The following is an 18,704-nucleotide window of genomic DNA, read 5'->3' as shown; positions in this document are numbered from 1 at the left end:
AGAACACCTCCCACCTGAACCACCGCAACTGACCCTTTCGACGCAAAAGGGCAGCGGCTCTACTCCGAGCTCCCTCCGGATGTCCAAGGTCCTCACCCTATCTCTAAGGCCAGTGCAGTAAAGTATAGAATTGTATTAATACGGATATCAATATTGATAATCTTCCTGATACTGCTCTCCAAAATTTGATACAAAAAGTTAAGACATGACATGATACGACAAGAAAGTTATTTTCATTTTATTTATTTTTTTGCAGAAATAATATGTATTTTTTCCCTGATTTTTCTGTATACATATGAGGGAGTGCTTAAAACTGATAGAAACTGTGTCCTGAGTTATTAACTACAGACTTATTTTTACAATGATAACGAGTATTACTTTGACTCAATGATGCCGAGACAATCACATTTTAAGTGTGGTGAAACCCATCAGCATCAGAGCCAGGTGGCAGCACTGAGGTCGTAGGTGCAGTAAACACTTTGCTAAAACAGTCAAACAACTGCACTGCTTCAGATTTATCGGATGTTGTATTTGTAAGTGTTTCATGAGGTTGCTGGTGTTACACCTCTTTACACGCAAGCTGCATTTTCATTACATTTAGTAATGTGAGTCCGCACTTTCAAATGTTTTTCACTGTCAACCATGACGGGTGAGAACAAAATGTACACACGCAGTTATGTAACATTAAATGTTGCTGGTGTTATTATGACACCAGCAACTTCATCATCATTAGGGCAGTGTTAGGAATTTAGAATTAATTAATGTTACATAAATACAAATAGCAGCTACAATTGTCCTGGAGCTCATCAATATTTCATTACTGACCAGTCAGGAACTGGTATCGATTTAGTGCTGGTTCTTGGTGATGTATTTATTTAGGAAGTCTTTGTTCATGATATACAATACACAGATCATTTAATATTTCATTAAAAATCTCACAGGATCATCTACACAAGCTAACTCAGGGAGAACAAACAGGTTGTCAAAGGAAATTCAGAACTAAACCAAATGAAAGAAGAAAATAATTGATCATGATAAAGTTAGGACTGGGTATTGTTTGAAAAACTGTGATACCAGTACTAATACCAGTACCTTTAAAGTGATACAGATACCAATAGAGTACTTTATTCGATATCCATGATGTGAATGAAGCGAAATGCAGTATAGCCATACTTCTGAACATTTTGGTCGCATCTCTGCACACTGAGCTGCTAACTCTGCTAAGTACTCTGTGCTCAACTTCAGACCAAAGACTGTATGAGTTGTAGCTGCTGGTGCAAGAGTGTGAGCTCTACGCCAGAACAGTTTTGAGTGTCCACCCAGTGACAGAGCTAGCTGTTAGCATCACGTGGCTAACATTACCTAACGGTTATTAATGGTTTTAACAAGAGAGTTGGGCCACTTCAGTGTCTGTGTGAATATGTTGGAGCCATTTAAAGGCTCGGTGTTGGATGTTAGCCGGGAAGATGAACTGATCGTTCATCAGGAGAACAGTTGCTCTGGAGACGGCAGCAACAGAAAGTTTGCTGTTAAGGCAGTGAGTTAGGATGGGCCGGAATCAGACCCCCACACAAAAAGGATCAAATGCAGGTGTTATTTGACCGGAGACATTTTGACACTACTTGGTACTGGGTAATTTCGCTTGATACCTTAGAAGGTACCAAGTACTGATACTCAGCCGCAGATAAAGAACAGTATGGTTACTTTAAACCATGTCTTAATTAATTACAGAACAATTACCCAGTCATGATATATGCCATTACCATGGTATAAACTTGCAAACTCTTCTCTGTCGGAGCTTTGATCAAGTCTGGCGTACAGTACCTTTTTAAACGGGGAGCTCATAAACACCATAAACTTTGCCGCTACACGTCATTTCTCATAACACCACAGCAAAAATAAATATCTTGATTCTTTAACCCAAATAACATTTGAGCTGTTGTTGTTGTTGTGTTTGACTGCATTTGTGTGCTGTACTATATTGAACATGTCCTCATTAAGTTTTAGCATTTTGACATTTGTTTATCAATAATAATGTATTTTTTGAAGGGCAATAAATAACACAATGTGAACACTTGAACACATGCTTCAATTTGTGTATCAGACATTTCCTAAAACTGAGGATCACAAACAAGTTTTGCTATTTCATCCATATAACATCATGTCAGATTAATTTCTTTATACACAAGACAGACACAAAACAGTTTGTATAGCTCTGTAAAAAATGTATGAGCAAGGTTTGTTTGAAGTTCAAGCACTTTGGTGTCAGTAAGCACTTGAGAAACACATATCGCTGTTACACTGTAACAAAGGATGACTGTCTGAAATAGTTACAAACATACCTCAGCTTCTTAATACAACATCAAACATTTATCATTATTGACTTTACCATGATTTTCAAGTAAAAGTGAGGAGTGGAGATGTGCTCTTCACAAAAATCTAAAGACATAATTTCAGCAGCTATCAGTTCGGACCATATCTCATCCTGGAAACCAGGAAGGACGCAAATACTCAACATTCATCGCAGTTCAGGAAAAGGTGAGGATCATGTTGGCTGACAGGAGGAGATGGCAGCTACAGGTGGGTGCTGCGTGTCTGTGTTAACATTTACCATCTCTTTCAGCATGTTCTGCTTATGAGTTGACTGGTCCGCTCCCCTGTGATCTGCTCCAACCGCCTCTGATACACTGCTGAAACCTTGCTCTCTGTAACAATAAATAAATAAGTTTGTAAGGACTTGCAATATATTTGTGTTGGGAATCAAAGGACATATTTTCACATTTGAAAGACATAGCAACTGATATGTAAGAGGAAAACTGTGTAAACTATTGCCATTAGACTATGGGGTGTAAATCACTATTTTCATCACGATACAATATTATTTTGATTCTTTGGACAATGATATTTGCCAAGAGGCCTGCCATCAATATGATTTAGCACAGTCAGTTACAGAAGAAGCCATCACTCCTCCTTTTTTGCTTTTTAGCCACAAAAGATAAAAATAAAACATAAATAATTGTAAATAATTATACAGAGCAAAGTAAAGTTTTCTTTGAATCGACTCCACTAACACACATAAAACAGCACATGGGATAAGTTAACCTCAGAAAGACCTTTCCATCATGTTTTTCCTAAAACTTGAAGGCTATCTGTCTCAAACTTCTCCCAGCAGCCATAAAACATGAATTGTCATCTTTCCTTATTTTATGTCATAACAGCATCGTTTACATACAGCATGTGCTCTGTTTGTCTGTTCAGCTGCTTTTTATTTCAGAATCAAAAAATATTTCCACACTGCTTTACTGCAGAGTAAATAACGTTATCCTCATCATCCTTCTCTTGGCTGCTAGCCATTATCTGCCTGGTGCTGTTTGACAGTGACACAGAGTTTCAAAATAGAGGCGTATCCTGAAGATGAGTGGCGTAAGGTAGTTACGACGGGCCCCAGAGCACGCTATCATGACAGGCACGATAGCATACACTATCGTGCATATATCCTCTCATCATATGATCAGAGACTTGACACTGGATAACATTAACATACATATTACCCAGCAATCATCACTGCATATCTGTTTATTACAAAAATGTGAAAGAATATTAGTTTAATTGATAGTTTATTACAGTTTATTTGGAATAAGCATATAATTTTGTTATAGATGCATTGACTATTAAAAAAACCTGACCGAGATGGCTTTGCCTTTTACAAGGGCATATATAACGAATGATGTTGTTTTTAATCTAATGAGAGTTGCTCTTTGAAAACAGGCATATTTCTAAGGTGGCAATCAGTCATAAGGGTCCATTCTCCACCCAACACACTGTTGGAGGGCCCACTCTGTCTATGGGACCCCCATCTCACGGGCCTTCTGCCTGCACTGTCTGTATTTACACCCCGGATGATGATATGTTGCAATGTTTTCACTTTACATGGATCATATTGGATCATTAATAAGAGCACAGCTGTCTCATTGCAGTTGCACAAGCTTTGCTGTCAAATGCTTCTGTCACAACGCTAAAAGGATGCTAGACAGGGCAAGATGCAGTTTGTACACAAGCCAACAGTTTGGTCAGACTATCTGAAACACATTATTAAAAGGGCAGAGCCAAAACTGAGTTACCAGAAGTGTCCGTAATAATCGTAAAACGGTGTGCATGTATAACCACAGCAATTACAGAAGGTCAAAGTTGAACCAGGACGTCAGGTTATATTCTGTAGTTGTTGTTAACAACTGGCAGTTAGTTATAATATTACCATTCATTTTCATTTTCTCAAATCTGTTTAGATGACCTGGAGGTTTGTCTGATTGTCTAACTGCTTGTGTTTGTTGTCCTGTCGACTCTAAAGCACTACAGTCACAGATTTCAGCAGCTAAGGGTTCTCACACCTTCTTAAACATCAAATTCAAGGACTTGCAAGGACTTACCAGGCCCAATTCCTTTAAATTCAAGGTGGAGGGAGACACGTGGAGGTATTCTTATTCTTATTATTTCCCAAAAGACGCCCAATTTTCTACTAACCCAGAATTATCCTTTATTTAAAAGAAGCCCTGCAAAAATCCTCAAACTTCCATTTAAAAAAAAAATCTCCAACTTTATGAAAGGAAAACCCTTTAATTCACAACCATACTCACTTCAGAAGATGTTCCAGTTCTCGCTTTATCTTCGTCACTACAGGCGGACCCTGGTAGGCCAGAGCTGTGTAAAGCTGAACAAGTGATGCACCGGCACGGATCTTATCCAGGGCATCCTGCCCACTGGCAACACCACCTATCCCAATAATAAGTACTTTACCTATAAAAAAAAAAATACATATATTATAGGTATATTTTAGATGTACTGTCTTTATACTCAGAAATGGACAGAAGATGTTGCTGTGTAAATAAATACCTTTGGTGAGGTTGTACATCTCCCTCACAGTGCGAGTAGAGAGGTCTTTGAGCGGCTGGCCACTCAGCCCACCGACTTCAGACTTATGTGGATCCTGAAGCGTCTCTGGTCTGGACACCGTCGTATTAGACACCATTAAACCATCCACTCCCAGCTGCAAACACAAAGGAGGACAAACACCAAGGAGAGGACGGGAAATGAGGAACAGAACTGATGTATGTAGGCGATATGTGTAAAGACCTCTAATGTAAAATGTACTGAGACAACAAGAGAGACACAGAGTGCTGTTTATATGTTTCTATTCCCTCCTTAATGACTCTTCCATTAAGGTTTGTCTCCTGCTCGCTCCAACGAGTACAAAAACGCCTCTCTGTATTTAAAAAAAAAAAAAAAAAAAAAGCTACTCAAGAAGTGATGAGCAGAGAGGAAGACAGGAGCCTAATTATAATGACAGGCTTTTAAGTAAAAACAGTTAGCTGAGACACGTAGGAGAGCTCAGCAGTGATATTAAATCAACGACATCCAACACAGAGCAATGAATTATGTCAAAAGGATAAAACACAATAAAGCCCAAGAGCTTATTTCCATTGCAGTCTTGAGGGTGTAGGTGTGTATTTGAGTGTGTGAGCACAATAAGAAGAAGTGTGTGCACGCGTGTTTGTTCCCATGTGAGGCAAGAATGTGAGGGTGCAACAGTGAGAACGCAGCAGTGAATGAATGTTATCTAATTTCATTATTTCTTGGGCATATTTTATTCAGTTTCATTCATTATTTGCCTGATTTATTTCATCCTAGTGCCAAAATGTTTAAATCTTATCCGCCTTGTTTGGCACTTTGTAACTATGCTATGTTTTGTTACTAAGGAGGAAGATCTCAGTGATGCTAAAGTTTTAAAAGAATTGTTCATCTGACCCACTGCCATTCAGAAAAGAAGGCTCTTGCATAGGGTCTGTGCTGTTTGCATAAGAGCATGTGATCTGGGTAACACAAACACACACTTTTTTCCCAGTGAAAAGTTTGTATGTTTTTGAGGGGATAATACAACAACACAACAATTTAAAAAACACTGCTGATTCAGGATGAAATTCTGTAAAAGAAGAAAGTATATTTTCTGGTGCCAGTTTGACTTTCTAAAAAGACTTCACATCTAAGGGACACACAAGAGGTCAAAAAAGAAGACAGAGCACATTACCCCCACTCTTGCCTCCCTACACTGGCTGCCTGTTAGCTACAGGATACATGATAAGATTCTGATGTTTGTCTACAAAGTGTTAAACGGCCTCGTCCCGTCTTACATCATAGAGCTCCTGTCTCCATATCACACCGTGAGAGAACTGAGGGATTTTCTAGAGTCATCTTATTCACTCACTAGCCTTTAATTGTGCATAATGTGATTGTCATCGTTGCCGTGACTGTCTCAATGAGGTGACAGTATAAAAACAAGGATACAGATTTTTTGCTAAAGCACTAAAATTGACTTGACTTGACTAGAGAATCCAATCTGAATTAAACCTGCACATTCTTTTCTATTTGCCATAAAAAAAATAAAAAATAAAAGCTGAAATAAAATATGGCGATATTACAGAATTAAAAAATCTCATGGAATAAAAACTAAATATTCAATTCAAGAAAAAATAAACTAAGAACAAGCCAGTAAATAAAAAATAAATGCCCTGATAGAAAATTTTAAGAAGCATTTCACTTCTTGGAAAGACTGTCTATATAAATACTTTTGAAATTGGTGCAACATGAAAAGAGGAAACAGAGAAAAAGTGCTGTGGCATTTGCTTTTTGCTCAAGAAGTAGAAAACCTACACTAACAGAATGCAATGAACCTCACTGATGTAAGTGACTTCATTTTGAAACAGGAAACAAGATGGTGGTTGGTAACTGTACTGCTAAGTTACCATTTGATCTGAGTTTGGTCTGAATTAGAGAAAGAAACAGGGAGACCGGCCTCTCTCTCTGTCGCCATCCACCTCTATACTCTTTGTGTCTTAATGCAGATGTACAATCTGTAGAACAAGCAACAGACCCAGAGTCAGCAATTTGAGCTGGGAAATGAGCAGAGATATGGGAGCTGGAAAGACGGAGGAAGTTCACTATAGTTCATATACACATACTGCACACACTGTTATGATACAAAGCTGGTTGAAAATCAGCAAAGTATCCCATTAATGACTGCAACAAATAACTTCCAACCTCAGTGACGACATCGGCGATGTCTTGTTTGTCCTGTGTAGTGAGGTCAGGGGCGATCTTCACCAGGACCGGAAGTTTGCGGTCTCCCTGCAGGACGTCGCGCTCCTTCAGCACCTGGGCAGATTGTAGGAGAATGTGAGTGCATCGTGTGAGGGGGCAGAGAGAGCTACAAGTACTGGAGACTAGTCAGAAACACTGTCAAACTAAGGTCGTCCTCTATTCGGAAGATTGGCGGTTCGATCCTTGGCTCCTCCAGTCTACATGTCTTAGTGTCCTTAGGCGAGGTACTTAGCCCAAATTGCTGCCCACAGCACAGTGAGTGCACATGAATGGTTAACTAAGTAGCAGGTGGCACCTTGTATGATAGCCTCGGCCACCGCTTTATAAATATGTGTGTGAATGAATGGGTGAATGTGACATGTAGCACAAAAGTGCTTCGGGTGGTCGGAAGGCATGAAAGGAGCTACGCAAGTCCATTTGCCAAGTCCATTTCACTCAGCATCATACCTAAAGCACTTTGTTGAAAGGCTGAGGGGCTTTCATCACATCTTTTGTCACTGCTCTGTCACACTCATTAACCAGGTCCTGACTCATCTTTGCCTTTTCTGTGGGTGAAAACGGTGTTCACTTTTCACTGGGGTGGGCTGTGTTACAGCTGTAGAAGTGAGTAGAGACTGAGGTAAAGACACAGTGAAAATATTATTTTAATTAATCGCAGAGCAGATATCAATTAATTAAACAGGCTATTTTTTTTGCACGCACAATGTACCTTGAAGAGCGCCTGCGATGCTCATTTTCAGGTTTGCATTTGGGGCTTCTGCAACATGTTTACCAGGGTGTCTACAGGTATCAGGCAGTTAAATTAATTGCTTTTTAGGACGCAGTCAAGACACCTTTTAACCAGATTTAGGACAGATTTTTTGACAAATCATGTTTTACTTATTTAAACATCGCAGGTAAGCATTGCAGGCAAGCAGTATTTATGTGGTCTAGCGCAGATGTGTCAGTGTTATGTAGGAATATGGTTATTCGAGTGAGTAAAGTCAGTCTACATTTTGCCAACAGGTAAGTGCAACTATGAAGTAAAATTACAGTATTAGTTTTTTTAAAGATCTGTTACATTAAACATGTGGATTTTCACAGAGAGGCTTCACTCATTCTCACAAAAAGAAATTAATGGATAAATGAAATTAGATAAAATGTTTATAATAATTAAAACCTCACTTTAAAGGCCTTATTGCTCTAACACTGAATTTAAGACATTTTAAGACTTTCAGGACCTGTAGACACCCTGTTTACATGCTTTTAAAAAAAACATTTGCTATTTTTCATTCAGTCTGTGCTGGAACACATGTACCTGTACCCTCTGTCTGAGAACCTCCATTTAGCGCCTGTCTCTGAGCCCCGCAACACAAAAAGCCTAGTCTGCTTTCTTTGTCAGTGTTTCCGAGTCTTCCATATGCCTCTTCACTGTCAGTGCAGGCCAGGAAGAAGAAGAGGATAAACTTAATTAATCCGCTGGAGGAAATTCTATTTTTTCCCTCTGTTGTCATACACACACAGGCGCCAAATACACACAGATGTACAAAGAGGACTTATACGTGCATTAAATGGAGAGATATCAGCGCGCGGGGCTGCCTTTGGACGGTCGTCCTAGGCAGTCAGGGGTTCGGTGCCTTGAACCAGTGAACCTCCAGTTCCTAAACCAGGTCCTTATGGATGCAGCTGCTGCCAGCCCTGACTGTGACAGAGTATGGTGGCACTTTCTAACATGAAAAATCAAAACCTCTAAACACAACCGGACACGTTCCAGCTGGCATATGATCCAAAATCTGGGGAAAAATTAAGAGCATCGGCAATCAAGTTTCCATGTTTCCCTGAAGTTAGCATGTAGCTACATGTAGCAGTGTCGGCTACAGAGTGTAAACACTTGCAGAAGCATGCCTGGAGATGACCATATAAAGAAACCCAGCATACTATAACCAGAGTGGAGAAACCAGTGGGAAACAAAGTGTTCGGATCGGTCTGAAGCCTGAGGTTTTTGCTCACTAGGATTATTCTTACATATGTTTACCTTATCATTTAAAACTGGAGCCACATTCGACACTGTAACATTATATAAGACATGAAATCAATAAGACATAGAGGCTAGTTCCACTAATTTGGCTCCATGATTTTGGCAAGCTTGTGATGTTCCTTTAAAATGTTATAGTGAATCTTGTATGTTTAACGTATATATTTTATTAGTTAGATTGAGGCTGGCTCTTTACTCCGTAAAGTCATTTAAAATATTTTTATGATTAAGATCTTCTGTATATGATGATGTCTTTGTATCATTCATAATTTAGATGCATGTTCAATTAGTTTTTGAGGGAAAAAGGCTGAGCAAAGTAGCCAGACGATGAATTCAGTGCACATTTGGACAGCCCTACCGTATCTAGCAGCTGGCGGAGCTCAGCCTTCCCCTGTAGATCCCGGAGACCTGGTGTATTAGGACTGCTGACGTTCACTACCAGGTAGTCAGCCAGCGGGCCCAGCTCTCTCACCCCCTCTAGGTAATCTGCTCCTGCGTCCTGGGACAGCTTGTTCTTCCCCAGGTTGATGCCCAGGGGAAGGCCAGCTATAAACACAGACACATATGCAAACACACACACACACACACACACACACACACACACAGAGGAGAGTTTAAACAAGCACAAACCCAGACTGCAACACCAGACGCATGACTCAACTGGGGCAGAGGCTGCTGCTGTGCCACATGAGTTGTAAGCAGGTACGGATCAGACACAATAAAACGTGAGTCAAGGACAGCCAAAGATCAGCAAAATAGAATATAATACTGTATTTAACCACATCCCCAATTTATTATTTGCCTTCCTTTAACAAACTATGCAACTGATGAATAATAAACACACACCAGAGAAAAACAGGACAGATTTATAACAGATTAATGCATCATTAAAAGTTGAAGCAGCTTAAATTTTTTAAAAAGGAAAACTAAAACATTTTTCCCCGCTGAGAAGAGAAGTTGCTGCCTGCTAACCTTTACTTAGCTGTTGCTGCGTGTCGCCCCTGGCCTTCAGCCTCTGTTGTGCTTCTGCCAGACCACAGCTGTTGAACCCATATCTGGTGAGAAGCACACACATGCACACACATTACTACACATGCTACTCCGACTAGAATTGTTTTTATCATTTTGTAACTCCTGCTTTATGCTTTATTTTCAGCGATAAATAACTGTACTAACGAGCGTAGGTTTCCACATGGACGGTAAGGACATGTCCTTTTTGGGAGGACAGAATTGTACCTACCAATATTTGAGCGACCCGTTCACATTGTCCTCATACTAACAGTTCTGTGCACGAAAATATGGGACAAACTGCACTTCATACTGACTGGGGACAGCGCATTTATTTTTCAATATGAGACAACCCCATGTTATGCACAATCAGAAATGCTTCCACTCTTCAGAGTGAAGAGTAAAATGATGCTTACATGTGTTGACTCAGCAGAGACACCACTGAATGAGGTAAGCTGATGCCTGAAAGCCTCGCTGCGTTATATTCAATCATATTCTTATATTTTGAAATGTCAGTTTTGTGCTTTCTCTTACATAAATAAAGACATTACCACCATAAATTGGTGCATTAAAATTCACCAGAATGCACTTGAACCAACACACTTGACTCCACAACATAAATAACAACATGAGCATGTTGACTAACTAAAACTATCTTCTCTTTAGATCCGTCTGTAGAGAACAACAAGGCCCCGTTCCAAACTGGACGCAACTGGAGGACTTAACAAGCAGTCGACCAAGCCATCGGCAGGCTGAAGCACTGTAAGATCGTTGGTAGAACGCAGTCAGGAAGGGCTGGCCTGGGGTGAGGGGACAGCTTCCAAGATGTGGTCCAAAGCCACAAGGAAGGAGAGGAATTTCAGAGGTTGTCAGGATGTAGGAGGGGCAATATAAGATCAGAGCACTCAGTCTGCGGCAACAAGGACGCTAGATAGCCTGGGAGGGAGTGGTCAACAGGTTCATAAGTTGGGCCGACATGTGGAAGATATTTCAAGCCAGGTTGAGGTTCCTCATTAGGTCCACTTAGGACACTCTACCAATCCCCAGCTACCTGTACCTGTGGTATGGCTCAGATGAAATCCACCAACTCTGCAGTGCCCCGAACCCCAGCCTGCTATACATCCTGTCCATTTTAAAAAAAAGAGCACTGGCTCAGGGTCGATGCGGGTCATGTCACGTCTGAGTCCTGTGGAAGCTGGTGAAAATCCTACAGGTATGCAGGGTGAGAGTGACCGCAGAGACCTTCCATCAACACCACAGCGGCTAGAACAGAACATCTACCAGAGGGGAGTCCTATATATCAGTCCTATAAACCTGGGTGTGAATGGAACTTAAGAGTGGATCTTGACTGGCAGCTTAAGCTCCCAACGGAGATCACCACACCTTCTCTGTGACCTAACATCATCCCATGGTGATCATGACTGAGGTCACGGTCCTGTGGGAGTGGGGGATAGAGGCGGCCTTCGGAAGGGAAAAGGGACAAGCACACAGAGCTGACAGTGAAGTGCAAAGAGGCGGGGTGGTTGGGTGTCAAGTACCCTGTGGAAGTCAGCTTCAGAGTGTTTGTGGGTACATCCACCCAGTGCTTCTTAAGGAGCATGGGGGTCCCAAATTCAAGAGGGCACTGTTCCGGAACTAATGGTGCTGACGAACCTGCAGCTGCCACGATGGCACAATCAAGGTGCATCAGGACGTAATGTCCAGCAGGTGGCCCTTTACCTGTGCTTCCACCAAGTTTTGCTTTTTGGTTATGAGCATCATGGTAACTGTATGATTGTGTCTACATGGGGATGTAACACGGATAGAATCCTGTACCCAGAGACTAGGGATGCACCGAAATGAAAATTTGTGGCCGAAGCTGAAGCCGAATAAAATTAAACGCTTGGCCGAATACCGAGTACCGAATACCGTTGTTTAGTTTTTGCAGATGAACCCCCTCCAGATTAGTGTTGTCACGGTACCAAAATTGGGACCCACGGTACGATACCAGTGAAAATATCATGGTTCTGAGTAGTATCACGATACCATAGCGAAAATGAGGCAGATGTGCCTTTTGTCATTTATGAAAAGATAAATCACTTTTCTATAATACATCAATGATATTTCAAAGGAATAAATTACTTATTGACTTATTCATACTTCAAAAACAGCATCAATAAGTGATTAATCAAAATAAAATAAAAAAATAAGTAAGCCGTTGGCCGCCGTATTTGACAGGAATACATTCCTGTCTGTGTCTGTGACCCCCGTTCAACCCACAACCGGCGGGATTCGCCTTTAGTTTCTGCTGCTGGTTGAAATCTGTACTCGCACAGCGTGCTGAATAATTTATTTTGCTTGAACAAAACTATTTTTAGTCGCAAATGCGAGTGCAGTGATGGACGGAGTAAAATATCGCCACACTGCCAACATTTTACTCCGTCCGTCACCGCACGCTGTTTGATTGTGTTATCAAAACACGCCGCTAGTATTCGGCCTTGCATTTCACTTATTCCACCAAATACTGAATGTGTGTTTTTTTTTTGCAATATTCTGCCAAATATATTCGGTTACCGAATATTCGGTGCATCCCTACCAGAGACACTTTGGGAAGTGAAATTCAAGATGTTGGATTATTCCTCATAAGGCATAATGTTTTTCTTTGTCTGCTTAATCTTCAGCCACCATTGTAATCTCTGAGGTACCTTTCTAACAACCATGGATTAAGTCTCATGATAAATTCATGTCATTGTAATGTGACATTTCTTATTATAAAATACAAACAACACATATAATTACAACAACAACCTGACAGGCGGGTTTACTCTAATTTGTTTGTATATCTGCATGATACTGTATGAATAATATAAAGCAATTTGTCTGAGAGATGTCGTTTTTGCATTATGCAAGTTTGCTTTCCTGCTCCATTTGTACTAATTACGCAAGAATATTTTGTGGAAATACTGTACTGCTGTATAATTTATACCTAACTAGGTCATCCTTATAATTTACCTAATGAAGTGCACCTCGTACCAAATCCTTGACATGAAAATATCTGTATGGAATATTTAAATCAAATTGCTGGAGATCCACTGGCAAAGGTTTTCACAGGGTCTGATGCAATAACTCATTATTCTATATTATCATAAATTACCAATTTGTATTGTGTATAATGACATATTAAAATGGAATGTGGAAAGACCTGGTAAAGAAAGCTTTCTTTCATTGAGCCCATTCAAATCTGTGTTGCAAATGAAATCTGCAAAGAAAAGGAGGCTAACCCATGAACTCTTATTCACAGCTCTGTAAATGCGAATCCTTTGGTAGCAAACCTGTAGGCAGCTTAATCTCTTTGAACGTACAGAGACATGTGGGAAAAAATATTATACAGTAACATCACCGTCTCCTGCTGTTGACTAATGTGACTCATTTACTGTTATATAAATTGAATACAGTCTTTGTGAGATGTTACATGAAAGTAGGGTGTTAAGCTACGTAACACGTTCAATAAAAAAGAAAAGAAAAAAGTCATGAATTTTTACTATAAAGCAAGCAACTCAAAATCAGCATCAACATGATCCAACGAGGGTTTAATGCTAATTATTTGTGTGCAACACTAAATAATTTGACAACTGAGTCTATCTTAATACAAAAAAATTCTTTGACATTTATGATATACTATGGTGTGAGTGTGAATGGTTGTCTGTCTCTATGTGTCAGCCCTGCAATAGTCTGGCAACCTGTCCAGGGTGTACCCTGACTCTCGCCCAATGTCAGCTGGGATAGGCTCCAGCCCCCCTCCATAAGTGGGCACGGAAAATGAATGAATGAATGAATGAATACGCAGGATTTTCCTAAAAAACAATGTATAGTCTCACACAGAAGTAATCCCTCTTAAATCATCACTTATGACCCACGAGATGTGTGTTGCCTGTATATTCTTATTTTCTGTGCTTGGGACGTTAATGATTGTACACCATTAACGATAAGGTTGAGGCTTTATAAAAAGGTAGCGACTAGGTGCAAGACCATAAGCAACAGGCATCAAAAACACGTAACACCGAAAAAAAAGCAAATACAGTGAAACGAAAAACTAGAGTCAGTCTAGAGGTTGACTTTTACATTTGCTGGTGCGCCTGTTTAAAAACAGTAACCGACAATCCTGCATAGTATACCTTTAATTTCAACCACATCGCCCAGCCCTGCCTGTCATTAGCCCTATAGGGACGGGATTAGATTAACGTGGAGACGTGGGGTAATTATTACCAGGGATTTTAGTCCCGTCTGAACACGCTATGTCTGTAACCATTACCGATAATGTCAGTAAAAATTACGCCGACTTTTACCTTCTGTAAAACGGTCCGGAGAAAATACCTTGGGTAATATTAATCCCGTGCAAACGCGATCCTCTGTAAAAATGCATGTAAATATTTCATCACGTCCTGTTTACAACCATTTTTTCGCATTTACAACTATTTTTCTGCATTTTTCCGATGATGGAGGCGCTTGAAGAAGCATTCGGTGTTGTTCGTGGTAGTGGACATTCTTCTAATGATCGCATAGCTCTACGTGGGAGACCAATCAAAAAGTTTGAGAAGAAAGCATTTTCAGAGCCACGAGACTTCTGGTTGTGTTATGTAGGCCTAATATAAATCCATATTGCTAATCGTTGTGTACACACAATCCTGATCATGGGCAATATTTCATATTGGGCTAATCATTAATTATTATTATCCTTCAGCTGATGCTTACAGGAAGCAACGTAGCACGCGCATGCCGACAGGGAGGTGACGCCAAGGCGCAAACCGAGTTACCACTCCCATCTCTGGTAGAATTATGGAGATTTCTTGTCCTGTACGAATCGGACATTTATATTACAGACATCCTGTGGTAAACTGACATTAGTCCACATCCCTATGTAAAACTAATCCCGTCCGAGTAGTACTATTGTGTACATTCAGTTTGAGCATAATCCTGACGTATCTCTTTGCAACCCTGTCTCCTAAAAAATATGTTTGTATATTACTAAATTCAGGTAGCAGTAGCTCAGTCCATAGAGACTTGGATCGGGAAACAGAGGGTCACCGGTTCAGGTCTCCTTCCAGACCAAATATGGAGTGTGGACTGGTAGCTTGAGAGGTGCTAGTTCCCCTCCTGGGCATTGCCGAGGTGCCCTTGAGTAAGGCACCAAACCCCAAACTGCTTGCCTGTGCATGGGCAGCCCCTCAGTCTGACATCTCTCTTTTTAATGCATGTATATGTCCTGTTTGTGTGTGTATTTTGGGCCTGTGTGTACATGACAAGAGTTAAAAAATTGAACTTCCGCTTGGGGATTAATAAAGGATATCTTCTTCTTCACTCCTGTCTTAGGTTTAGCCAATAAAAGCACTTAGGTTAGAGAAGGAAGTTGATTCTGTAAAATGTAAAAAGGTAATAAAATAAATTTGCAGATACGTCCAATTTGAACATTTTTGCAACTTTCCAGGTATGTTAATTAGCCTCATTAATTCACTTGGCATTACATTTCCCACAAAAAATTATTTGCTGTCTCAAATCAGTTGTATATAAACATCATTTCTAGGGAGACAGAGCTGCCTTTATACAAAGTTATCAAAAACGTACCTGTTAATAACTGCATGATCTGCAGAGAGTCGAAACACTCGAGGTTTGGGGTTTCCCTCCTGAGGTTTGGGGGTGATTGTGCCCACTTCAACAAAGCCAAAACCCACTTTGTACAACCCATCCACGGCCTCTCCGTGCTTGTCGAAGCCTGCTGCAATTCCAATCGGGTTTCTGAACTTTAATCCCAAGACGTTCACTTCCTGTAGAATCATTTAAAACAAAAAGAACTAAGTTTCAAGATGTCTGGGGTCACTGGGAAATAATCATGAGAAGAAAGTGAGGTTAAATGCTTACCAATGATGCAGGGTCCTGGTAGCGGTTAAGAGGAACCAGACCCAGACCGATCATCTTCACTGCCAGCACATGCGCTGTCTCTGCCCCCACAACCCTCTGCAGTAGGGGCATCAACTGATTGGCATAGAAACGCTCATCTCCTATCGCAGTGAGGTAGGAGGCAAACAGAAGGCTGCCTGAACCGATGATCTTCACGGCTTCTTTTAACTGTTTCTGTTGACAAAAGCATGAAATGTTAATACATAAAACTGAGCCTTCAAAAGGACTCATGTCAGACATTAAATACTGTGAACAGACTGGTGATACTTCAGTGAAAACACTGATGGTTGTAGCTGTAACTGTAGCTATATCCATAATAACAGTTTGTAAACAGACTTTTGTTGGTGTCGCTTGTGTTTGAAGTCAATGAGGTTTAACCTGCAATAACTGATTTTTTTTTGGCCCCTTGCCTATGGCAGTTGCAAAGTTGTGACACACCACTGGCACATCATCACCTTATAAGATGACATGGGAAACCTGTTAGTGACCTGTTGCTTATTTCCACATCCAGCACAAAGCAACATAATTTATTTTGAGTTGTTTTTCAGTCCACCTGGTGGATCTAAATTTAATATTCACTCTGTTTTCGCTCTGTGGGCAACAACTGCATTTGAGTCTAGTCCCTGTCCCTCCCTCTTTAACTTTGCTTGTCAAAACAAGCTTAGCACCATGTTAAGCAGCATCCACGTCTCCCTGACCTGCCTTCATGGACAGCCAGATCAAGAGGTACTGGTATTGTATTGTCACTCCAGCGAAATTAAACATACTACTAAAGCATCTCGATACAGCCAGCCTAACTTAGGTAATAACACACTATTAAGCCTAACAACAACTAAGCTAGTGTGGTGTAAAACCACCGTCTCCCTCCAACTCTCTGGTAGCTTCGGGCACATCAACTGCCTGGTGTGAGAAGAGACAGACGCCAAATTGCTTTCCCACTTCCACCAGTCTTCATGCACATACTCTGATCCTCTCTTGGAGAATAAAAAGCGCTGTGGAGCATCGTTCCTCTGAGCTGCAGCAACACTAAACCTCTGAACTTGCCTGAGAAGGACTAAATGCACAAACCTGCTGTTTTTGAATTTTAAATCGAGAGAGACTCTCACTGCAGCCTGTTTTGTTTTGTTCTGAAAACTGTTGGCGTGCAACCTCGTTCTGTGGATCATAGACGAAGTGCAGACTTCCATCTGTGTCACAGGTGATGAGAAAATACAGTGAGTGCTGGATGTAGCAATGAGTGACAACAACCCTGCGCACATTTAAGAGTACTGTTTGCTGTGGAAATGCTAAGCAAACCTTGGGTCTAGTTACCACATCGAAAGTGTTTGGTGGAAACGGGGCTATAGAAACTTTGTGTGTGCACAAAATGTTTTTTCAGCATGTGTGCAAACATTTTTCTAGAAGGGGTGCCCTTTTTTCACTTCAGCACCTACCCTGAAAAATGTCTGTGTACGGCACTGCTCAAAATTGTACTTGAGGAGGGTCCTTAAGTATTTACACTTAGTTATAGTCCACCACTGTTGATGTGTGATTAGAGGTAACTTACCGTTACTCTGCAGGAAGACTATGACTTTAGTAACGTCTCTATTTGACAGTTAAAAACTTAACATACTCCAAATAACCCTAACTATCTGTCTATGTGCAAATCTCTAACAATAACCGCCCAGTGTTTCAGAGGGCAAGTAACGTTAAATCCGCTGGCAAAGACACCACCACGACATGTTTCTGTATGCAAAGACCGCCACAGCTAAACTAACCTGCAGTGATTCTACCCTAACGTTAATTTTACAGGGAGCAACACAGCTAGCAAACAGGAACTGTCTCGTCAAGTTAGCAACGTTTCAAATGATCCGACTGTCCAACACAAAAAGGGAAGACAGGATATGAGACTGTCTTTGAGATTACCTTCAGTTGTCCCGCCATGGATGCAGTTCTGTCATTGCATTAAAGGGCATTTAAGGTTCTTCTTGACATGTTACACAAACGTACTATGGAACACACGCGGTAACAGCTTCCTTTACATCCTCTCGCGATATCTCAGTCTTTTTTCATTGAGCTTCAATAACGGTTGGTAGTCTCGCGATATTTCCATTATGTGACGTGAAAGCAAATCGGAGATCGCTAAGCCCGCCTCTTTATTGTAGTCTGTCAAACTGACGGAGCGAAAACAGAGCTCAGTTTTACTCCTGATGAAATATGATCTAATTTTTGGATAAACGAAAAACTGATGTCACAGAGAAGCAGACAGAAGAGCCTGCTATATGCATTTGTAGAATATATCCAAGAAAACAGGTTTAAAAGTTAGAGAAAGTAACTAAAGCCTACAGATGACAGTGTAAAAGTAAGCTATTGTAAAGCAGGGTAGGTCTTTATTCACACACAGCAAAAGCAGGACATTAAATACAACTTCAGCAGCTAGTCTGGCATAGTATAACATTAAAACATATAAGCTATATCCTTCCAACCTCTCTGGGTAACAAGTAGCTCTACATGCCCCCTACAAATCCTGAAACAAATCCCATGAGAGTCTGTGGCAATATGATTAGCTGCTCCTGTCCCTGTTTTGTTTAAAGGTTTTGTTTAAAGGCCTCTTGGT

General features: G+C 40.7%; 1 protein-coding gene across 1 annotated transcript; it reads right to left on the bottom strand.

Annotated features, from left to right (window-relative positions):
- Nucleotides 1-2,070: 2,070 nt before the first annotated feature.
- Nucleotides 2,071-18,142, bottom strand: dhodh (dihydroorotate dehydrogenase). The gene is made up of 9 exons (XM_050040312.1): nucleotides 18,014-18,142; nucleotides 16,070-16,282; nucleotides 15,776-15,975; nucleotides 10,139-10,221; nucleotides 9,525-9,712; nucleotides 7,093-7,206; nucleotides 4,891-5,044; nucleotides 4,635-4,794; nucleotides 2,071-2,705 (listed from the first exon to the last, which is right to left on the bottom strand). Exons 1-9 carry the CDS (start codon nucleotides 18,029-18,031, stop codon nucleotides 2,546-2,548), a joined length of 1,290 nt encoding a protein of 429 aa, XP_049896269.1. The 5' UTR covers nucleotides 18,032-18,142; the 3' UTR covers nucleotides 2,071-2,545.
- Nucleotides 18,143-18,704: the final 562 nt, after the last annotated feature.

Source organism: Epinephelus moara, chromosome 1 (assembly GCF_006386435.1).
Source record: "Epinephelus moara isolate mb chromosome 1, YSFRI_EMoa_1.0, whole genome shotgun sequence".
NCBI classification, from domain to species: domain Eukaryota; kingdom Metazoa; phylum Chordata; class Actinopteri; order Perciformes; family Serranidae; genus Epinephelus; species Epinephelus moara.
The sequence above is the reverse complement of the archived record's forward strand: the minus strand, read 5'-3'. Positions and strand labels throughout refer to the sequence as shown.

Bases quoted from the DNA above. Each gene is read 5' to 3' on its own strand.
- dhodh (XM_050040312.1), bottom strand. The intron at 10,222-15,775 runs GTACGTTTTTGA...GCTTCTCACCAG, and splicing joins GATCATGCAGTTATTAACAG to ATATGGGTTCAACAGCTGTG. The intron at 2,706-4,634 runs GTGAGTATGGTT...TTATTGTTACAG, and splicing joins GAACTGGAACATCTTCTGAA to AGAGCAAGGTTTCAGCAGTG.